The sequence below is a fragment of the Myotis brandtii genome, unplaced genomic scaffold, assembly GCF_000412655.1.
Source record: "Myotis brandtii unplaced genomic scaffold, ASM41265v1 scaffold182, whole genome shotgun sequence".
Lineage (NCBI taxonomy): Eukaryota > Metazoa > Chordata > Mammalia > Chiroptera > Vespertilionidae > Myotis > Myotis brandtii.
The window spans coordinates 1,520,257-1,544,706 of record NW_005356751.1 but is presented as its reverse complement, the minus strand read 5'-3'; the positions used below and the strand labels follow the sequence as shown (position 1 = coordinate 1,544,706).

The window sequence follows — 24,450 nt, the reverse complement described above, 5'->3', positions numbered from 1 at the left end:
AGAAGTCGGTATTTTGTGGGAGAGCCACACTCAAGGGACCAAAGAGCCGCATGTGGCTCGCGAGCCGCAGTTTGCCGACCACTGCCCTAGATGATTCCCCTTTCAGGTATGCCATTGTTAGGAAAGAGCCTTTGTATAGTTTGAAAATTGGTTCATTACCCCACAGGCAACAGAGATCTTCAGACTGTTTATGACTGAACGCTTCACTGTTGAGAAGTAAAAATCAGCAGTAAAGCAAAGAGCTTCAAGACACTTTTCTATGTAAGGTTTAAAACTTGATTCAACAAGGCACTTGTGAGATCATTGCAAATGTAGACAATGTGTATGTAAGATTGCATTATTCCCATTTTACAGAGGAAGCAACTGAGGCTCAGAGAGGCTGAGTAACTTAACTAAGATTAAGCATTTGGTCAAGCCAGGAAGTGAATTTAGTGACCTGTAGTTAAGTTTAGTTCACCATGTGCCAAGTACTTCCATATAACCACAACTATAGAAGTGAGTATTGACGGAACTTGCCATCACTTGAATGCCAGTGTAGAGAAAAGACCCAAATGTGTAAAAAATGCTATTATTATTAACAGTGATGCCCCAGAAAAATCAAGAGTTTATTACAGCACTGTACAATCAAAAGAAAATGACAGTCACAAATGTAAGCCATATGCATAATTTTCAATTTTCCAGTAGCCACATTAAAAAACAAAGAGCCCTGGCTGGTGTTGCTCAATGGTTAGAGTGTTGGCCTTCACACCGAAGGGTCCCAGGTTCGATTCCTGGTCCCAGTTGGGGCATGTGCAGGAGGCAACCAGTACTTGTGTCTCTCTCACATTGATGTTTCTCTTTGCTCTCTTTCTCTCTCGTTTTTTCTCTCCCCTCCCCTCACTGCCTCCCTCGCTTCTACTCTCTGAAAAGCAATGGAAGAAATATCCTCAGGTGAAGAATAACAACAGCAACAACAAAAAACACAAAAAACAAAAAGAAATAAATGAAATTAATTTTAACTTTAATAATATATTTTATTTAAACCAATATATTCAAAATTTCAAAATACAGGTTGAAAATATAATGAGGTATTTTACCTTATTGTCTTCATATACATCTTTGTGTGTTTTACATTTACAGCATGTCTCCATTCAGACCAGCCATTTTTCAAGGCCTCCACAGCTGTGTGTCTGGTGGCTACCATTTGGATGACACAGATTTAGACATTGCAGAAAACTGCATTTCATACAGCACTGTAAAGTACAGAAAGCAAAGCCTTCTCTTTAAAGATGTATTTTTACCCTAATTATTTCTATAATATTTAAGAAATCTAGTCTTTGTTTTACTAATGTTATCATCCCCAGCACATGTAATAGATGCTCAAATATTTGCTGAACTTAAATGAACTTGGGCCTACTGCCCAGGGTTATGTTTGGCTGGGTCTCCCCTGTTTTGTTCAGTATGAGAAAAGTGCTTTCTCAAGTTTAAAAGAAATTGGCAGGATCTGGCTGCTTGCCAGGAGGTCCTGCAGCTTTTTTATAAAGGCATAATTGCTCTGACATTTTGTTATTCTAATAACGAAAGTAAATCTCAAAGCTTGAAGCGTCCGTAAGGAAAGGCCTGATGCATTTCCTCTGGTGCTCTAATTAAAATGTGTACATTTAATTCTAATTAAAGACCTGGCACTTTGATTTACACGGTATACAATCACGTCAGTCCAAATCTTTGTACTTGCTTTTTAGTTCAAGCAATTGCCTGACTTAATACACAGGATTATTCTGCTAGTCCGGTGGTTCTCAACTCAGGGCAGTCTGGAGATCATTTTGGTTGTCATTACTGGGAGGGGTACTGTTGGCATTCGGTGGGTCTCAGAGACTGCTAAGCCTTCTACAGTACACAAGACAACCCCCCACAACAAAGAATTCCCTGCCTCAAATGTCCACAGTGCAGAGCCTGAGAAACCCAAGTTGGATACCTTCTCCTTTCTTCCTGTTTCTTCCTCCATAAAAACAATTTAAATAGTTTAGACCAGCGGTTCTCAACCTGTGGGTCGCGACCCCTTTGGCGGTTGAACGACCCTTTCACAGGGGTCGCCTAAGACCATCCTGCATATTTACATTATGATTCATGACAGTAGCAACATTACAGTTATGAAGTAGCAACGAAAATAATTTTATGGTTGGGTCACAACATGAGGAACTGTATTTAAAGGGCCAGAAGGTTGAGAACCACTGGTTTAGACGTTCCTTGTTCTATTCCCCAGAATAATCACTATTGGTTTGTTTTTCATTCTTCTAGTTGTTGTCTTTATAACTTTAATTAAAGTGTCTGTCAATCCTGGCTGAATGTTAGTCACCTGGGGAGCTTTTCAAAAATGCAGCTATGGACACAGACAATAGTGTGATGAAGGCCTATGGTGGGATGGGGTTGGTTGGAGGGGGGCAGAGCGGTGGGGGGTGAGATGGGGACATCTGTAGTACTGTCAGCAATTTAAAAATGCAGCTATCAAGGCCACCAGGTTCTGATTTCATTATTCTGGGTTGGGGCCCAAGCATTGGTATATTTTTAAGGCTTCCAGGTCATTCTAATATGCAATCACAGTAGAAAAACACTAGTATACATACATTTTTATTTTTAATTTGCCATCTTAGATAATTTTTTATCCTCCATTAGACAAGATGAGGCAATTCTGAACTCACTCTACCTTCCATCCCTCCTTGCTCTTCTATCACCAAATTGTAGTTATTTTATTATCTTCACACATTTGAGCTTTATACATTTTATATCCTATTTTTAAAATAAATATATTTTTATTGATTTCAGAGAGGAAGGGAGAGAGAGATACAAACATCAATGATGAGAGAGAATCATTGATCGGCTGCCTCCTGCACACCACCACTGGGGATTGAGCCCGTGACCTGGGCATGTGCCCAGACCGGGAGTTGAACCGTGACCTTCTGGTTCGTAGATTGATGCTTAGCCACTGAACTATACCAGCCGGCTTTATGTCATATTTTATGTTATTATATGGGTTGACTCCAAAATTTGAAACTTATTCTTAGCACTTACAATTTCCAAGTGCCTTGAAATTGAGTGACTCTTTTTTCCATGTAACTTATTTTTTCTTGCTAGAAACTTTGAGGACTCTCTCTCCTTGGAGTTCTGAAATTTCACTTTATATGCCCACTTATGGGTCTTTTTTATTCATTCCTCTGAGCCTCAGTGGGTGCTTTCAGATAAAGACTTGTAGCTGCCCTAGCCAGTTTGGGTCCCGGGTTCGATTCCAGTCAAGGGCACGTACCTTGATGGCAGGAGCCTCCCCGGCCTGGGCCCTAGTAGGGGTTCGTGCAGGAATCAACCAGTCAATGTGTTTTTCTCACATCAGTGTTTCTCTCTGTCTTTCCCTCTCTCTTACACTCTTCCTAAAAAATCAATGGAAAAATATCCTCAGTGAGGATTAACAACAACAAAAAAAGACGTGTAGCTTTCTTCAACTCTGGGAAATTTTTTCCTGTTGTTTTGTAGTTATTTGCTTTCTCTTTTCTTTTTTGTTATTGTCCTTTTGAAACTCTTATTGGATGAATGTTGATCTTCTCTTAACATTTCTTAACATTAATATCTAATAACACTTCTCTCTTTTATGTTGGTTTTTCTCACATGTCTGGCAATCACTGGTTGCCCGTTCATATTTCTGAATAGAGAGCAAGTTTGATTTGGGTAAGCCAGGATCATTTCCTCTGATTCACCACATGACAGGCTGCATATTTTGTTAATTAATTTTGATTCTGCCCTCCTCAAATATAAGCTCACTAGGGTAGAAATTTTTGTTTTCTCTACTGCTGGAACATAATAGTCTTTTTTTGAATGAATGAATGAATGAATGCGTGTTTTTCCAAGCAGGCAGGTGAATTGACTGGCAACCTTCTTTGTAGTGAGTGTATGAGGAGCCAGCAGGCAGCCTGGGGTCCCCCGCGAGTGCTGCCGTTAGGAGGGCTTCATCTGCAAGAGTAGATTTCTGTATGTTTCATTCCTGGGCAATAGTTGCCTCTCCCTTCCTTTCATCCATATCGTATCTGGTGATGGTCTGGAGGTGCCTCAGTTTCTGCACTGCTTCTCTCTCAGGTCCTAGCACCCTCACTAGAGGCTCTTCCTAGGAGATTTTTCACTGATAGTTCACTGATAGTTGTGTTGGCAGGTACTCTTTTCTGGGAAACCACAGGGAGGGGTGGTGTGTTCTCCACATACTCTAGTTGTCCCATTTGTTCCTAAGACACTTCTTTTTTTTTTTTAGAAAGAGAGAGGAAGTGGGGAGAGAGAGAGAGAGAGAGAGAGAGAGAAACATCCATCAGTTGCCTCTCACATGTGCCCAAACAGGGAACAAACCGAAACCTAGGTATGTGCCCTGACTGGGAATCGAACCCTGGAACTTTAAATGTACAGGACAATGCTCCAACCCAATGAGCCACACGGGCCAGGGCCTAAAACAGTTCTTTAATGAAATGCCCCAGTTGGGACTTACCTCTGGCATCTTAGGCAGTTTTGTGCTAATTTCTCCATCAGTCTTTCTGTTTTCTGTATTTTAGCAATTCTTCAAGATAATGCCCCTCTTTTATTTTTTTGGGTTTTTTTTTGGGGGGGGGGTTTGCTTTCATGTATTGTGAGGGTTCCAGTCGCTTAAAGTTATATCTTTTCCTCATGAAGGGAAAACTTGGGGAGGAAGGGGAGCAAGCAGGTACATGTGTGCAGGCTGCAGGCTTGAACTGGACATCTCTAGTGGGTTTGCCACTCTGAGAGATGACTTTGTTCCAAGAGTTATCTTTGAAGAGTTCTGATTTCTGGATGACCTGAAATGATATGACTAAATCAGTAGTGTCTAAATGCTAGTCAGTGGTCAAGGTTTTCTTTTAATCCATTCATATACGAAGGGGCAAAATAAAGTAATTCTGAAGCTAGATCCTTTGTCCATATTTCCTAATGTTAAACTGCCTTTTCTCAAAAATGACATTGATAGTGATAACAGATGGCAGTGGGGTTTTTGGGGTTTTTTTTATGTCCTTACTCAACAAAGCAAAGTTGGTAATCCTATGTCAGTATCTTAGTATCTTTTTTTTTTTAGTTTTGCAGATATATGAAATTCATAAGTTTGGGCTGCTGGACTAAACATTTTTTTTGAGTTTTAAATTATCTTTTTGCTTTGAGGTGAAAGTATGATTTAACTAAGTTTTTAAGTACTGTAAAAAAGACTCATTTAATTTGGGGGTGGGGAGTTCAGGAAATAAATCTTTAGAAACCCTAATGGTTATTTCCTTTTTGAATAATAAGGCTTTTGCAGATATGCTGAAAGTGAACAAGACCTTGAAAAGTCTAAACATAGAATCCAATTTTGTAACTGGAGCTGGGATCCTGGCCCTGGTGGAGGCACTAAGAGAAAATGACACCTTGACAGAAATCAAGATCGACAACCAGGTAAGCTGACCCACAGGCTGCATGTGAAAGGTACGCCACAATGGAGTGAGTTAAAAGACAAAATTCTGTTGCTCGATTTTATGGTCTAGCTTTCCTATACATTATAAAAGCTGCAGGCCTGTGAGGGAGTAGGGGAGAGCATGTTCCTAATTAAGCATTGCACAGTGGGACAACCTGAGTTATAAAGAGCCCGCTGGCCCTCAGTCCTGGGCTGGTCAGGCCTGGAGGAGAAAGAGCAGGGAGGGCAGAGGTGTGACAGCTGCTTTGTTCAGCCGTCATCACTGTGGCCTCTCAGCAGGAATCTCAACCCATGCCTGCCCCAGCCTTGCTGTTGCCTGTCACTGGGGCTATGGCTACAGAGTGGCCACTCCCAGAGCCAGACTTCCTGTCCCTGGATGGAGGTTCCCAGAGCTGAAAGAGTAGAGTGGGCTCCTGCAGTCTAGTGCTGGCCACAGAGCCCATTTAAAGGACTTTGGGTTCTATGCCTGGCCGGCGTGGCTCAGTGGTTGAGCATCGATCTATGAACCAGGGGGTCACAGCTCGATTCCTGGTCAGGGCACACGCCCAGGTTGCAGACTCGATCCCCAGTGTGGAGCATGGAGGAGGCAGCCAATCGATGATTCTGTCTCATCACTGATGTTTCTATCTCTATCTCTCTCTCCCTTCCTCTCTGAAATCAATGAAAATATATTTTTTAAAATAAATAAAGGACTTTCAGGTTCTAAAGATGGCCTGGCTTAGAGTAGCATCAGGACTCACGCACAGAGCAGTCATAATCTCAGCTTTGTTACAGCGTTTCTCAGGGTCCCCTCACCAGCCAAAGCAAGTTGTTTTTCCCTGGAGCCACCACTTCCTGTCCCCGGAAGCCCTCTCTTTCCCAGCATCAGCCTGCCTGCCCTACTTCCAGACTTGCTCTGCTGCTTCAGCTGGCTCCTGCTCACAGGGAGCAAGTCTCAGTTCTCGGTGTGTAACCCTGCTCCTTTGTCACAGGGAAGTGTCTACAGTGGGATTCAGTGAATCTGAGGGGTCTAGACACTGTACAGTAGGAAGAAAGGGCCCTGAAATGGAACCGAAAGAGGAGAGAGCAAGGAGACTTGTACTGCGAGCATTCTCTTGTGGGGTGGCGGGGGGAGGGGAGAGATATTGGGGGAAGTGCCTGTTGAAAGTGCCCCCTGCATATCTGAGAAATTTCCTGGTCTAGACCCTCTAAGATCTGATAAAGCCCCAGCACCCTACCCAGGACTTCTTTTTCCCCCAATATATTTTTATTGATTTCAGAGAGGAAAGGAGGAGAGGGAGATAGAAACATCAATGATGAGAGAGAATCATTATCAGCTGCCTCCTGCATACCCCACACTGGGGATTCGGCCTGCAACCGGGCATGTGCCCTGACCAGGAATGGAATCGTGACCTCCTGGTTCATAGGTCGATGCTCAACCACTGAGCCGTGCTGGCTGGGCCAAGTCAGGACTTTTGCCTAAGCCTGGAGACAAGTTCCATGGACAGCTCTACTCTGTTTTTGCTGACCAGGACCATAGGACTGTCCAGCCCTGTACTCCTCCTGAGGCTTGTTATTAGGGAAGTGGGAACGCCACCAGGAGACAGGCGGCCTTCCTCACCATTCCCAGAAGGGATGCATCACCAAAACAGCTTTCCAAATGCAGAGGTGTGGAGGGACGCCCAGGGGGAAGACCGGACACATTCAGGGGAAGCTGATGCTGTGTATGTTGTTGTGTGTCCAGCTGCTAGTAAATTAAGGGTCATCAGGAAGCAGGAGAGCAGGAAAACAAGTGAGAAAAATGCCAGAAGGAAAAGAACTGATAGCTCAGGGATATTTATCAGCTAGAATAGTATCAGGAAGAAGATGAGTTCTCTTAGTAACTATTCCCAGGAGATCTAAGACAGAAGTGGACACTTTATTCCAAGTATATTTATCTTCTTGTGTTGGTTTACTTTAGGCCAGGGGTGGGCAAACTTTTTGACTCGAGGGCCACAATGGGTTCTTAAACTGGACCGGAGGGCCGGAACAAAAGCATGGATGGAGTGTTTGTGTGAACTAATATAAATTCAAAGTAAACATCATTACATAAAAGGGTACGGTCTTTTTTTTTTTTTTTAGTTTTATTCATTTCAAACGGGCCGGATTCGGCCCGCGGGCCGTAGTTTGCCCACGGCTGCTTTAGGCCATAGTGAAACCCCATATCTGAAATAATGTTCTAAATACTCTATTCCTAGTAAAATACCATCTAATTACGGTTGCCAGATAAGATACAGTTAACTTGAATTTCACATAAGCAACAATTCATTTTTAGTATAACTATATCCCAAATATATCATGGGACATACTTATACTAAATCATTTATTTGTTATTTATTGAAATTCAAATTTAACTGGGTGTTCTGTATTTTTATTTGCTAAATCTGACAACCTTATATGTAGTGAGTGAGCTGAAATCCCGAAAATTTAGAATAGAGAAGCTTTTTCTAATGCATGTGAAAAAGAACCTAAAATACAGTCTCTCTTAAATTCCTTCTAGATCCCCAGTAGGGTGCGTGCAGGAGGCAGCCAATCAATGTCTCTCTCTCTCTTTCTCTCTCTCTCTCTCTCTTTTCCTCTCTCTCTCTCTAAAATCAATACAAACATTTTTAATAAACCCTGGCTGGTGTGGCTCAGAAGTTAGAATGTCGGCCCAAATACCGAAAGTTCTCGTGTTTGATTTCCGGTCAAGGGCAGGTACCTGGGTTGTTGGGTTCGATCCCCGCCCCAGTCAGAGGCAACCAATCAATGTGTCTCTCTCACATTAATGTTTCTCTTTCACTCTCTGTCTTTCTCTTTCCCCCATCCCTCTCTTTCTCCCCCTTTCTCTCTTTTCTTCACTCCCCCTTTCACTCTCCATAAAAATTAATGGAAAAAATATCAGATGAAGATTAACAAAAATGAAACAAACAAATAAATTAAAAAATCCCACCTAAAGTATCATCCTCACCACCCCTCTTCAGTCAGCTGGGCATGGTTTTGTGTAATTTTTCAACTTTCGTCCCCCAGTATGCCTCTGAAATGACTTCTCTTTACTCGTGACAAAGAAGAGGATTAAGTTCTAGAACAACTGGAAAAATGTTTTGCTTTATTTTAAGAATGAGGAAATTCATAAACAAACCTTGATTTCCATCCACAATTTTGTTCACTGACTCATAGACTGTTAGAAGTAAATCTCAGTTTCCCCCTCTGTCTAAGGAAGGGTTTGAAATAAACTAATCTCTAAGACAGTTTCCTCAGGCAGGGCCAGCAGCTGAGACCCAATTAATATCATTGCAGCAGGAAACTGCACCAGAATGGAGGCCTGCTGAGAACCCCCCACTGTGTGGGTTCCAGGTAAATATGTAATGACTTAATCAGTGCCCTGTGAGAACAATCGGTAATGCATATTCATGAATAAATAAATTGGAGTAGTGAAAAGAGGTTACTTAAAGAAAAACAGATGGTGCCCTGGCCAGTGTGACTCAGTTGGTTGAGCATCATCCCCTGCACCAAAAAGTCACTGGTTCGATTCCTGGTCAGGGCACACGCCCAGGTTGCAGGTTCAATCCCCAGTGAGGGTGCATTTGGGATGTGGAGGTACATGCAGGGGGCAACCAATTGATGTTTCTCTCTCTCCCTCTCTTGTCTTCTCTCTCTCTAAGAATCAATTTTTAAAAAGACATTAATAAAAATCAAGAAAAACAAAAGGTGATCTGAAGGAATGTATGCTTGAACTTTTGTTTCTTTTTTTTTTCTTTGTATTTAGTGACTTAATAAAGAGAAACATACTATCCAAATTGTAAGAAATTCTGGTGCTCATTTAGTGTCCTGGGTTTATACAACACAGAAGACCTCAAATAAAAATTTAAAAAAACTCAGGCTGAGAAAGAAAATGCCCTGTGTTATATTACTTTCTCCCCCTCTTTTATATGCCCCCCAATATAATTTTCAGCTCCTACATCCTTTATATCAACACGCCACCCTCCAAGTTATCCAAGTGCTGGACCCCAAATGCTTGAGAGTTGCAAGGGGAAATAAAGGAACTTTTATATTATCCCTCTCAGTCAGCCACATCCACCACGAGCTCCTGCTGCCCTTGCACAGCACCACTTGGCCCATTCCACGGGCATAAGCCATAACTGTGGCAGCCCCGCCCTGAGGTTGGATCTCAGTCCTTAATACAGTCCCATTGTTCAAAAGTGTGTCATGAGCTAAAGTTGCTCATGATACTGTGAGGTCAGTATCTCATACTTTATTGCTGCTCCTCCCTCCCATAGATCCGCATTGCTTAGAATGCTGACTCCACCCTGTGGATTCCCAAAACTGTTGTCTTACTGGCAGTACCACATTTTGTTAATATCTTGGCAAGAGACTCATTTGACAGGTTGCTAGATGAAAAGAAAGATAAAGAGCAAAGGACACAAAACTTTCTTCATAAACTTTCTGTTTGTTTTATTTTGTTTTGTTTTTTCTCCATAAACTTTTATCCTTCATCTACCCCATACTTAAGATTTCCAAATTTAAAAGGTATATATATATATATATATTTTAAAGCAATCCAATTGCATAATACTGGCACAGAAATAGACTGACAGGGTAATAGAGTCCAGAAACACTCAAGTACTAGTATACTTGAGAATTTTGCAGCAAAGTGGTATTTCAAATCATGGAAGAAAAATGAAGTAAAAGATGGTGGGACAATTTGCTAGCATTTTGGATTAAAATAAAGTTGGTGTTCCATTTTAATTCTTTTTTAAAACATACTTTTATTGATTTCAGAGAGGAAGGGAGAGAGACAGAGAGATAGAAACATCAATGATGAGAGAGAATCATTGATCGGCTGCTTCCTGCACTCCCCCTACTGGGGATCAAGCCTGCCTGCAACCCAGGCATGTGCCTTTGCTCGGAATCGAACCCGGGACCCTTCAGTCTGCAGGCTGACGCTCTATCCACTGAACAAAACTGGCTAGGGTGTATTTTAATTCTTATATTAAAATTCATTTCAGATAAAATAAGATTTAAATATTACAATATGCAAAATCATAAAACAAGTGGAAAAGCATCAGGAGTGGAGACTTTCTAAAATGACATAAAATCTAGATTAATAAATTTGACCATATGAAAGGGAGAAAATGCCTTTAAGTAATCAAAATAGAAAAAAACTGAACAAAGTATTTTCAGCAAATTTGACAAAGGGCTAATTTCCTAATATATAAGAAATTTACAAGCCAATTTTTTTTTAAAAGCCCAGGAAAAATGGGCAAATTACAGAGATTGGTAGTTTTAAAAAAAAAAAAAGACATACAAATGCATGAGAAAATTAATTGTTCTTATTCATAATTTGAGAAGAGCAAATTAAAGCAATTAAATATATACAAGTAAAATAGAAGTCTCACTTATTGGATTGACAGAAATGAAAAGATTGGTAATATCCCATGTTAGTGAGGGAAGGGAAAACAATAACTCAAACACTGTTAGCAAGTGTAAAAATTGTCATAGCCTTTGAGGGTAAGTCAGTAATATGTCAAAAATTAAAACATGCTTACACCTGGATCCTGCTGAAATTTGCCTCCCAGGCACACTTGCAGAAATGCCCCAGGATATACTGTGTGTGCACGGAAAGGTCCCTGCAGCAAGGTTTGCAATAGTAGAAATGGAAAGCGATGTAAAACAGTCATTAGGACCTGCCTGCGGACATTATGATGCATTACTACAGTGGAAGGCTGGGCAGCTGTCCGATGAGGTAAACATGTATTTACCTACATGAAAAGGCGTTATTAAACTTAAAAGAAAAAGAAAAACATCTTTCAGAACAGTATGCTACTAGAATCCATGTCTGTGAAAAAAGTATAGGTGTACATAAGATTACATAGACATGTGAATGCATAGAAAATGTTTAAGACTACATACTGTATACCAAACTGGCTTTCTCTGTGTGGAGTGGGAATATTAGGGGAAGGGAGCTTTTATATTTTATACACTTTATTGTTAGCTTTTTCTAAACAAGCCTGTCCTTTTTACTTAAAAATATTTAATGAATATATTATGAAAAAATATACTGTGTCCCGTAAATTTAATTTTAAATTTTTATTTTTACATGCTGTCATTTTTAAAAATCTACTTTTACTGTTTTTATTACTCTATGTCTCAACTTAAAAGACAAACAAAATACATTTTTCCACAAACATAAAAAAACTTATTTACTTTTCTGTAGCCCAGTAACCCTTTCAGTGTGTGATAACTCACTTGACTATGGTAGAACCTCTTGGGGATATCCTAGTGAGACTCTGCTGAGAGAGAACGGCCCATTAATTGATGATCTTTCATTATGTTTGGATATGGATCCCAGAATAGAAAATTCAATAATTGGATTGATTGCTATAAGACCATTTCCCTATTAAAAAAAACAAACAAACAAAAAAAAACCACACCCTTTGTTTAAACCATAAACACTGGGGTAGATTGGAAACAGCAAATACTGGTTTTGCTTTCATTTTACATCTGGAATCATCTTTTCCTTCATAAATAATTGGCTTAGTCCTCTCAGGTTAGCATGCCAGCTGATTTGTCTATCTATCTGTTGGGTTTTGCTTCTAGACAAGGAGCAAATGACTGCATGGAAGAAAATATCTCAAGTGACTTTTTTCCATTCATTTGGAGACTTCTGGCTCTTTGTTTTGTTTGGTTTTGTCCAAGTAGCCACGTATCTTTTCCACACAAGTAACTGTTTCCTCATTCTTCTTGGTCATCCTATGTATGTACCTGCACCTGCAACCAGAGACAGCAGTTGGGAACAGCCGTAGAGATGGAAATTGCCCAGATGCTCGAGGAGAATTCAAGGATCCTCAAATTTGGATATCAGTTTACCAAGCAAGGGCCACGAACGAGGGTGGCAGCTGCCATCACGAAGAATAATGACCTGGGTAATGCGGCCATACTGTGGTGCTGTTAGCAACTAGAAAAGCTTGATGACCATTCATTTCTCCACTTCAGCTCTAACATCTCACTATCCCACTGGCCTTTGGTGCCAGCCCTTCATCAAAGGCTAACTATTACATGGTCATGGGAATCTTCATCATCTTCACAGTTTAAGCTTTATTGTAGTGTTCTCTCAAGAACGGTTTGTTCTTTTTTCCAGAAAACCTGTGATTTTTGCTTGGTTTCCTTTATGTATTTGCTTCTCCTTTCCTTACTTATTGCATGTAATCACCCTCTGCTGTTACCTGCACCAGAAGATGGATGGACACAATGGCATGGACATTCCCAGTTCCCTTCGTTTGTGCCTGACTGTGCTTCTGTAGTTGGGTTTAAACATGCTTATGCCTGATACTTTGGTAATTTACATGTGAAATGAACCAGTGGGACTATGCTATGAAGGGAAACACAGAAGTAACTTTTTCAGCTAGCCTCTCGTGAATGTTTCCTGCTGCCCGCTCTTTGCTGAGGATCTGTTCACATTTCTTCTGTTCACATGAGGTGGGGCAGGTCCTAGTCAACCACAGCACAGAAGAATGGGACAGGCTGGGAAGGCGTGGTCTGGGGACAGCCCCGCCACTTGAAGCAGCATCGCAAAAGGGCATCCAGGTGTAGACAGTCCACTTGGCAAGCAGTTAGCCAATAGCAGGCCTCAGTCCCCGGTTTGAGGTTCAGGGTCAGAAAACCAGACCTTGGACAAGGGAACTGGGCACAGTGTTCTGCGAAGTATGGTGCTGGCCACAGGGAGGATTCAGATAGTAGACAAGATAGAAGCTGAAGGCTTAAAACCAGAAGGGAACAGGTGAAATTAGTGCCCAGTTCTCTGCCCGCACATACTGAGCCAAGCCCCTGAGGCCCAGCCAGAGTGCAATGTGTGGCATCTGGGGCCTGGCCGGGCAGATGGCAGTGCTTGCCTTTGGGCTGCAGAAGGTGAGGCTAAGGAGGCATCCCAGCAAACAGGGCTTTGGGGGAGGGTGGAGGCAACAGTAGGAAGATGCATAGGAAAAGCGGAGGGGGTCCACAGCCGAACAACATGGAGACCAAAGAAGAACAGGCACAACGAGAGGTTTGAAGTAAATGGAGGGGCCATTCTGAGCCCAGGAGCAGTAACCGTGGGCTAGACCTTTGCATTTTCGCAGCCGAGGCAGGAGTAGGCTGGGCTATTTAAAGTGGAGAGTTGGAGCAGGGCCACAGTCAGGGCACCATTTTTGCCAAATCCAGGAAGGTGAGAGTAGCCCTCCTGCTACCCACTAGAGGAGCCTGCAGGCGGGGACGTGAAAGGGGGAAGAAGACGGTGGCAGAAACTGGGAATGGGCAGCCAGGCAACTTCTTGGATACTAAGAACCAGTTTAAGGGAACCTTAATCTCTAAGTTTGGTTGCCATCTGAATCACACCTTCCTTGGAGGTTAATATGTAGGAGATTTGATTTAAAACAGGTTTAGAAACTTTGAACTTTCGATTGCAGATCCTCCTGGTCTGCAAGCCATAATCAGAAGTAATAGGTTGTGAATGTGTCATCCTGGGGCATTAAAGCTAATAGGTGATTAAGTTGCACAGAAGCTGAGAAGGGCTGTGGATAAGTGACCAAGAAACTATTTGGAAGTTCACTACATTGTGGATCTATTCTACTCCATAGGACTGGGAAAGTCCTAACATTCAAATTCTCTCCTATCAGACGTAGCTTTATTTAAATGTAAATCCAACATGACACTGGGTTTATTCTCTCAATCTTAAGTAAGAATGAGAGAATAATCCAGTAGGTAATTGAATATTGAAATTTAAGATAACTGTATCCTCAAGTGTGTGATGTTGCTGTTCTGTGTGATTAATGTTGTTTATCTGAAATTTAAGGAGTATCCCTTCACTTTGTCATTTTAACCTTTCTTTCTTTCTTACCTAGTTCGTAAAAAGCGAGTTGAAGGAGACCGAAAGTAAATTTCTACAAGAAACGAAGTTTCACCACGGTGGCCATTTAAAAATGAACAAAAGCGCTTCTTCTCCCCCACCGGGACTATTTTATCAAAGGTTGTTCATTTCCGTTAACCACAAAACTAATATTTAATTTTTATTCTTTTTTAGCACTACTTATTTATCTGGGATTTTTAAATACATACGATTGTTTTATTTGCTCGTGGGCACCTCTGGCAACTTGCACCAGTGGACATAGGCAGGTCTTAGTGGGTGACAACGATTGAAAAGGATTTAACCACTTTCATATTGGGTTGTCTCGCTTACATGAACTTTTTATAACCACTGAAAGGCGTTTAGTATGTAAGTGTGTTTGTAACTGATTATGATAGAGGCCTATCTCTGTTTACATGCATAGCTTTGAGTTAGGCTAAATACAGCAGAAGTGTTCTGCTGACCATATAAGAAGTTAGTATTGCCAATCTTTCACTGGGTGAGAAATGCGACCCAATTTAGCACAAATTCTTAGTTCCAGAAACATCACTGAATGCACATGCCCCACTGATCAAAAATCAATGGGATCGTCTTCATAAAAACAAGACAGCATTATGAGACTTTAACATAGCCTCAGTAAAGAAGTATAAAATGTTTATTAACCCACAAATACAGCTTCAAGCCAGACTCAACGGGTAGCAAAATGAATTGGCACACCTACCTTTACTAATTATTCAACATAAATTCAATCTTTAACATGACTCTGATGGATAACTTTTTACAAAGCTGTTTTAAAGTTCTCCAGACAGGATGGGATATTTTTAAGTTTTAGTAAGAGGGAGGCTTTTGAAACAGTACACGCCCAAATAAAACAATAGTAATTGTACATTAATCAAGGCTGTCTGATACACATGACCACATTATTTTGGCAAATTTTCGAAGGATTTATTGCTTTTTCTTTAGTGTAACAAGATTGCAGGATAAAAGGTGAACATTCAAGTTAATTATACCGATTTTAATCTACATGGCATGATCCATCCAGATACTTGCAAACATCAGGAAAACGTGTGAAGGATCACTTATCCAGATGTTTGTCATCTCAAGAACGAAGGCTGTGAAAGTACCGCGGCAATGATTGCATGGTAGTATGCATTAATCTTGCAGAGGTCAGATGCTGAAACAAGGAAACAAGTGACTACAGCCTTTGGTCCAAGTGCACACGTCTCTGATAACTGTCAGTGCCCACGGCTGTAATTGGTGGCACTCTTAACACTAGCTTTTATGTCTCCCTTCCTTATTCCCTTCTCCCTTTCCTTCCAACTCTTCTCCTTTTTCTTTTCTCTGTAATGCTGAGTCTTGTAAAGGCGGCATTCCTAGTGCTGGTAACAGCTGGAGCTAAAGGGGTTGCTGACTCTGGCAGAGGTGGGCCCAGTCCAGGATATGTTCAGTAATTGAGTCTTCCTGCGTTGCTTGATAGCAGTAAAACAGGTTTTAAAAAATGATAAATTAATTCACATATCGTTCTTGCTATATGTAGAGCACATGGAAACCGTTTCAGATAGATAGCCTTTATAAAATTGGACATTTACCTGTATTTTAAGTTCTCACCTCTGTAGCCCTGAAATTCTTTGAAACATCTCATTTTCTTGAGAATACTTTACATTTTGGGGGGACTAATGAGCAGAACATGTTGACATTTTTAGAACCCTAAAAATTCGTTAGTTTTCCACTACATCTCCCTATCTATACCAAAAAAAAAAAGCACAGTAAATAGTATTTAATGGTTTTCAGTCTGATTTTTCCTTTCGCCTTACTTACTTAGGTGTGGAATGTTGGAGCCAGCTCATACAGGCTTACTGATTATTAAATTTTCAAGAATTTTGCGAACTGGTTGTTAAACATGGCCATTATTAAAAATTAAATGTCATGCACTTACAATTAAGTAAGCTGTCTTAAGTTATTAAGAACAAAAGTAATACTCAAAAGTACATTTACTATTTCCTGTGCTCTTACGACTATTTGCATCTGTTGTGGTCGTATGGCAGACATGCTATAATGCTGTACTACTTACATCTCTTCTGAACTCAGAAGTTCAGGACCTCTTGCTGGAAGTTTGAAATTGGCCATGGTGGTGGGAGTATTTATACCAAGGAAATTAGCAAATTTTACAAATCAGGGCTTCCTCGTACCCCATGCCCCCCAGTTGCTGGTTTATAAACACGCATCAGCAATGTATACAACTCCTTTTTTTTTTTTTCTGTATACATATGTTTTGGTTACCATGTTGCCAAAGGGGAGAACATTTCTCTTCTGTTTCTTTCTACTAGCACTTTAGATTCATTGCGGATATATTTAAGTGCTAAGTCCCTGGCATGACCCTGCAAATAGGACTTTTTCCTTTCTTTTCTCATTTACTCTTATTCTTACCTTCACCCCTAAGAAATCTTGAATTCTACAGTGTTTTCTGCAGCACCAAGGTGCTGTCGACTGGGGGCTAAAGCAGTTTCTGACAAACCCTGGCAGAAAGCAAGAAAAAAAATCAGAATTTAATAGTGACTGTGCTGCAGTTGTTGATAGCATTAAAGCAAAATAATGGGGTATTATCAAAATTTAGCACTGTTTTAGCTTGTAAAATAGTTGGCTCACATGTAATAGAATCTATGAAATCAGATATTTATAACTAATCATTTTATCTTAATATTGCTTAGGTTTTAAAAGTAGCTTGAAAGGTGACATTTTCATGAGTATTCACATATTAAAGATAACTATTAGAAGATAAACTTACATTTTGGAGAGCCTATAAATCATTTAATTAGCCTAGGACTTCATCTCTCCATCTTCCCAAAGTGTGCAAGTAGTTTTTTCATTATTATGAGCATGATTAATTCCTTACCATTCATCATGGTGGTGCATAATGTATATAAAATATTTTTATATGTATGCATTTGCCAAATATGATGCTGAGATATTTGGCAACATCTGGACAACTGATTGAGGGAGATCATCTCTTCCCAGACCACCTCCTTCCCTCTTTTAGATGTGTATAGGCCCACAGTAAGTGCAGAATCACTCACCAGGGCCCGCAGGCTCATATCACAGCGTGACTCGTAAAAGGTGACTTTTAGAAGACAAATTCTGTAAGTCTGGAGATCACATCACTAGTCCAGCACTACATCTCCCCACCGTACAGAAGTGTGTAAAGGATGCTGTTTCATCGTCATGGGCATGAGTCAATCTTTTCCTTTTATCTTGTTAGGGCCTAATGTAAATAAGTGTGTGTATGTGTGTGTGTGTGTGTGTGTGTCGCCAAATATCTAAATAACTAGGTGTTTGGCTACATCTGGACAACCGATTGAAGGGAGATGCTCTCTCCCAGCTCCTTGTCCCTTGTCCTTTTTAGAGTTGCTGCAGGCCCAGGTTAATGTGAAATCACGCCCTGGAGTTTGCATTTTAGGTCATCAACCCCCAAATTTCACAGTGTGCATGGACAACAACCTTAGGGAATAAAGATTAGAAACTTCGCAATCATTTCATTGTTTCAGCACCAAATCTCTCCGTATGCCTAAAGTGTATAAGTAGAAGCCCTTTCATCTTCATCAACATGATGCAGCCCTTTCCTTACATCTGTGTAGGGTATACTCTATATCAGTATTTTGTACATAAAGATCACTAATTACTGTACAGAGCTATTTGGCTAAAGCTGTACAACCGATGGAAGGGAGATGCTGTCTCCCAGGCCCTCTTCCCGTATCCCTCTCAGAGTTGCTGCAGGCCTAGCTTAGATAGAGAATTACTAACCTGGAGGGGCACGTGCAGCTCACCCATCTGGGAGCACACAGATTATTGTACAATAAAAGCCCATCTCCACTTCAAAATTCAGAAATCCCAAATGCCTGTTCTCCTCAAAACCATTTCCCTCTGGGAAGCCTGGGACACCAATCACAGCAGCAGCAGCTTCTCTTCCAGCAGAAGCGTGGCCCCTGGCAGGGCACCAGCGTTAGGGAGACCCGTGTGCTCTGAATAACTGCCATGAGATAGGGTCAGACGCTCAAACTTGAAAACACTGGTAAGCATCAGCATGCTTTAAATTCACGGAAGAGTTTGCAGATATTTCCTTTTTCGTGGAGATGAGGTGCTTAGCCCTCTCCTGGGCACTGTGAGGGAGCACAAAAACTCTGGATTGGTACAATTTGATACGTGTTTCTTGGGTTTTGAGGGTAGAGTGCCTTTTTACAACGTGGATACCATCTTTAGTGCAAGTATTTATGGCATCAGCACAAGTGGGCAGGGGTGGTTAAGTTGTGAATTCTGGGTTCTGTGGGCTGTTACCTGTACTCAGTGGAGCTGTTTCTGGAATCGGGTTTTAAGTCACGATCCTGAAGCTTCCTTCCTCTCATACACTAATGCAGTAATAGCTACTTTCATTTTTAAAAAATCTTTATTGTTGAAAGTATTACAAAAGTCCCCTTTTCCCCTCATTGACCTCTTCTAGCCTGCCCCCCTGAGGCCTTCACCACCCTTTTGTCTGTGTCTATGGGTTGATCTCTTGCTACTTTCATTTTAATGAGCAGAGAACTAAGATGAAATGTTTTAGCTCTGCCTTCCAGTGGCAGTTTTTCCTTTTGCTCCTCACTTCACATCTCCCCACCACATACCGTGCCATCCTCAAAGCTAAAGGACTGAGACACATGCAAAGAAAAGGTGTGAGAATGAATGGAAGCATCAGGCAGAGCATTCTGGATAAAAATCACATGACCCCCTCCCCCAACAAACCGAAGGGAGGAAAGTACCTAGAACCCAGGATGGATTCATTGTTTTCCTGCTACCAACTCTGGATTAGATTGGGTTTCGTTTGTGGTTCAGGAGTTTAGTAAAGTGGAGAGGCTGAGTGAGGTGGAGAAGGAAGATGGAAATTAAAGGTCTTAATTTGCATAACAGCAGAAGTAAACTCTGCTCAGCTTTCCTCCTTCCCATCTGCCCATAACATCAATGATTGAACATTCAGTAGATGGACGGAGGCGGAGTTCCAAGGTTTAAGTTTTGAACCTGCCTCTGGGTACTGTGCTAGGAAGACTGTACATGCACCAGAGATTATCCCAGTTATTGGTGCATCATTGACTTGGAGGAGGGTGAAGAAGACCAGACATTTCTCTGGTATCTTCCATGATAGTCATTCTGAGCACTTAGGCTTTGCCAGTTGGTCTGGTGGAAAGGCACCTTATTAACAGATTTAGAGACTGACTCCTAATCCCATCACTGACACTTAGCAGGTGTATATGATCATTTAATTGCCTGCCAATTATCCTATATAATAAAAAGCTAATATGCAAATAGACCAAACAGCGGAACGACCGGTCACTATGATGTGCACTGACCACCACGGGGCAGATGCTCAATGCAGGAGCTGGCCCCTGGTGGTTAGTGCGCTCTCACAGGGGGAGCACCGCTCAGCCAGAAGGCAGGGTCAGGAGCAGTGAGCAGGCGGGCAGTAAGGAGCGAGGGGTCCCAGACCGTGAGAGGGATGTCTGACTGCTGGCTTAGGCCCGCTCCCCAGGGAGCAGACCTAAGCCATCAGTCGGACATACCTCAGGGGCTCCCGAACTGTAAGAGGGTGCAGGCCAGGCTGAGGGACCCTCCCCAAGTGCACCAATTTTGTGGACGGGGCCTCTAGTAGACTATTTAGGGGGAAGAGCACTGGATTTGGAGTCAAGAAACCTGGACACTTGGCTCCACACTTTCTTAGCTGGGTGACTTTTGAGCAAGCCACTGAGTCTCTCAAGCCTAAGTTCTTCAGCTATATTATAATGGGAACAATACCTTCACTAACTACCTCACAGAGTATGGTGAAAATATAATCAGATAGCAGGATGAAAATACTATACTGGAAAGGACTGTAGAAAAGTGGGAGATCATTTTTATAATCTACTAGAGGATCGGTGCATGAATTCGTGCATGGGTAGGGTCCTTAGGCCTGGCCAGCGATCAGGGCCAATTGTGGCCTTCTGGCTGCCAACCGGGGCCTTCCTTCCCCAGCTGCTGGCTGGGGCCTTCCTTCATTCAGCGCTGCCCCCTGGTGGTCAGCGCATGTCATAATGAGCATTTGAACTCCCGGTCTCTCGGTGGAACTCCCAAGGGGACACTTTGCATATTAGCCATATCACTAATATTTTCCACTGCCTCTTGAATCTTTTATTTTCCTCTGACCAACAGTTACATCATCCACATCTTTTTGAGTATGGGGAATGGAAGCATGAGTATGATGTAGGGGATTGGGATTACTTTATTTTCCACAAAGACATGGGAGGGGTGGTTGATGGGGCAGTGCGTGTGATATACCAGTGATGTGTGTGTTAGGGCGTTTTTCTGAGTCACTTTGACAGCTCCTTGGGACAGGTCAGGACCCTTGCAGAGAGCCCAGGGCTGGACACAAGGGGGAAGCAAACAGTGACGAGGGTCTGGGACACTGCTGCCCTCCTGTCAGCTCTGTCACCATTCAGGGTGGGGCAGGCTGTGGCCTGAGGTGTGACTGGGGGGATAGGAGAAGACTGCCCTCGGGGCCCCAGCAGCTGTGTAATGGACTGAGCTCCGGTAGTGAAGGGAAGGCAGTGTCACTTGTGAGATCAGCTCTCCTGGGCAGCAGCTGCCTTGTTATCACCAGCAACCTTAGCCCTGGCCAGTATTGTTTTCTGCTAAGAAGGATCTTCAAACCTAGCCTCACAGGACTTTCACAAGCACTTGGAGGCAGGGACTCTCATCAATCTTTGTACCTTTAGTAACATCTAGTAAGGTGCCTTGTACAAAATGGGTGCTTAATAAATGTTGCTTGAATTGTCCTCCAGCTCCAAATAAATGAATAAATAAAAAAGCTCCATTTGTCACCATGTATTTTTGGAAAACAATGCTGATTTGGTTATCAGTTGTGTGTGACTTTGGGCAAGACTTTCCACCTACCTTGACTTCATTTCATCTGGAAAACGAAGTGAGCAGATCAGATGCCGTCTCAGGTCCCTTCCGGCTCCTGAATCTTGGGATTCTAACCTGTTCCCATTGCAGTTTCATCTCTCCTCACCAGGCACTGTTCAGAGGAAGAGATCGGAACTGGCCACCGACAGACAGACAGTTGTCTCTTCCTCCTCGGCAGTTTTTACTGTCTTCAGAGTAGTTCTCTGAAAGGATATTTTAACATATATAATATTTTCTCCTCAAAATCGGTGGAGGAAAAGGGGAAATGCAAAGAAGGAAACAGAGCACAGTTAACAGCACGTTTTTCAGAGGCTTTCATTTAAAGTGTGTGTGTGTGTGTGTGTGTGTGTGTGTGTGTGTGTGTGTGTGTGTGTCTGAGCACATGTTGACTGGATAACAGAGAAGATGATCAGGAGTACACTGTGCAATTGAGAGTAGCTGGGCCAGGATTTAAAATTTTCCAGGATAGAGAGGAATTGGCCGTATGTGGAATGAAATGGATAGAAAAAAGGAGCATGTTAAATTTTATTTTAGTAGTAAACATTGCCAGTGACAATCCTTAGTTAAGAAAGAAATTGTACTGACCTAAATTTCTATCTCTGCCACTTGGGTTGTTGTTTTTTTTAATACAACTCCACATGGAATATTTATATTTTAATTAAACCTTTATCTTAATTTTGTTTCATCCATTTGAGGGAAACAAATAAGCATTTTTCATTGCACTTAAAAATGTACAATACTTGCATGCCACCAATCTGTAATATTTTACAAGTTTAGATGCCTGTAATGTGGACTTTATGTGTACCTGTATTGTTTTGGAAGAGAACAAAGGAAATAATACTTTGTAAACTGTTTAAACTTATATTGGCAACATTTATTTGGCTAAGCAGTTATTGAAAAATCTTGTTGTATTTTTTTATGTTGAAAGTTTTTAATCAAAGGTGGACATTTATTATATTAGTTAGGAAATTAATAACTAATTTGCTTTAAATATGAAATTGGACATTTTGAGGGAATTAAATGTGTGATAAAGCAAAATGTAATGAAGCGCAAAATACTTTTACCCTGATCCCAGTTGGCACAAGTAGTGCAATGTTTGGCCCTTGGGAATTTGCCAGCCAGACTTAATGCTAAAGTAAATGTATACTGTTTTAATTAATCAAGATCATTTTGCTTTGAAAGATAAAATCTATTTGTTTGTGTCTGAAATGAAATTTCCAAGTGAAAATGTGTACAGAACATTAGAAATGAATAAACTTTCCTTTTAAAACGAAAGTAAAGACTGATTGAATCTGGTTAAATTTTAGACACATTATCTCTTTTAAAATAAATAGTTGGCACCATTTTAGAAAGGATAACTCATTATAACAGAAATGCACATATTCAACTAAACAGTTAAAATTTATTAGTACACGCCCTAGCCAGTTTGGCTCAGTGGATAGAGCATCGGCCTGTGGACTGAAGGGTCCTGGGTTTGATTCCGGTCAAGTGCATATGCCCGGGTTGTGGGCTCCATCCCCAGTAGGGGGTGTGCAGGAGGCAGCTGATCAATGATTCTCTCTCATCACTGATGTTTCTATCTCTCTATCCCTCTCCCTTCCTCTCTGAAATCAATAAAAAATATTTTTAAAAAATTAAAATAAAATAAAATTTATTAGTACAAATGGGAACAAGAATACAGACAACCCAAATGGGTTAACTGTTTCACCTTGAATTTTTTATATTAACTTTGGACTTAAAGTTTTGGATAAAAATCACAAAGTTACCTATCAAGGTTTGCCCTGGAAAAACAAGAAAGCCTACTCTTCCTGCCCTTCTGCTGAACTCTGCTGAACTCTTTGTCACTTACACTGATGACAAGGTCCAAGAAGGAGCATTTAAGACCTAGTTTCTTTTTGCTGTTTCATACCTTATCGTGAACAAGGCAGGATAGTAATTGTTTTTATTTAAAGGATTCTCTTTCAATCAATGGGGCCATAATGAATAGGGGTTACAAAGTGTGAACTTTGGGGTCATACTTGCCTAGTTCAAATCTCACTTCTGTTAGTTGTGTGAATTTCTGCAAATTACCTAGCCTCCGTTTCTTCACCTGTAGACTAGGAATCATGGTCATACTCCACAGTGGTACTATCATGAGGATGAATGTATAAAACACTTAGAACAGTGCTTGGCATACAAAAGGCACTTAGGTATTTCTATCCTAAATACTAACCTAAATAAATATCCATGGATCTTAATGCCAACAAAGCTTCCCATTTTATGCTGACAATGTCAGGACTGAATACTACTCAGTTTTGTGTTTCCTTCTGGCAGACAGACAGGCCCTCCCCAGTCACTCCAAGAATTGAATATAAACAAGACAGCTAACTCAGGAGTTACTCCTAACCCACCCTCTCATTCCGCTCTGCTCCTTGCGGCTTCCCTGATGTCTCAACTTGTTTGTACTTGCTCTGCTTTCTGGGTGCCCTCCTTTGGATTTGGCAGCCTGGCATGGGTCTGCCGTACGTTAGACTTGACTCTGCTATGGACCACCTCCTCTCGGTTTAATCATTCAGCCTTTCTCTCTGCTGTATGAAATGGTGTCCCACACCCTCTCTGCCCCAGCTGCTAACCCACTTCCCTGTCCTACCACTCAGGGAGCATGAGCAGATGCTCACAACCTCTAGCAAGTGTCCCATATGTCACAGGACCTCAATAGGAAGTAGATGTATGTGTGCTTGAATGAGGTTGGGCTATGCTTTAGGCCCAACCAACCTAAGAAGGGAGATGATGTAGGAAAATCAGGAAGGTGCATGTCTCAAAAGGTGTATGTGTTAGTGTCTTTAAAGCTAGACCACTGAATCCATCAATCCTGAGCAAAACTCTAGAAAAGTGTAATACCCACTTCAGTGGTTTATAAGCACCAGGAAGTGAAGCAGTGACCCATAAGAGACAGCACAGATTCATGTAATGAGTAATAGGAAATCATGAGAGTTTTGTCAAATGAACACACTGTATTTGGGTTTTAGCAAGATGTTTGCCAAAGCCTCAGAACGTCCTTGAGACATGTGGGCTGCATAACAGTGCAGCTAAATAGTTAAATGACTGGCTTAACCAATCTTTTTTCACTCTTGATCATAAGTAAATGCATGGAAGAATTTTAACC

The 24,450-nt window shown here is 41.4% G+C and overlaps 1 protein-coding gene across 1 annotated transcript in view; it reads left to right on the top strand.

Annotated features, from left to right (window-relative positions):
* The window catches only part of TMOD2 (tropomodulin 2 (neuronal)), a 39,113-nt gene extending 20,370 nt beyond the window's left edge, over positions 1 to 18,743 (top strand). Inside the window, exons 7-9 of the mRNA XM_005863928.2 lie at positions 5,302 to 5,445; positions 12,243 to 12,387; positions 14,341 to 18,743. Coding sequence (XP_005863990.1) covers positions 5,302 to 5,445; positions 12,243 to 12,387; positions 14,341 to 14,375 — 324 coding nt within the window. The 3' untranslated portion in view covers positions 14,376 to 18,743. The remainder of the gene's footprint in view (positions 1 to 5,301; positions 5,446 to 12,242; positions 12,388 to 14,340) is intronic.
* The last annotated feature ends 5,707 nt before the right edge of the window (positions 18,744 to 24,450 follow it).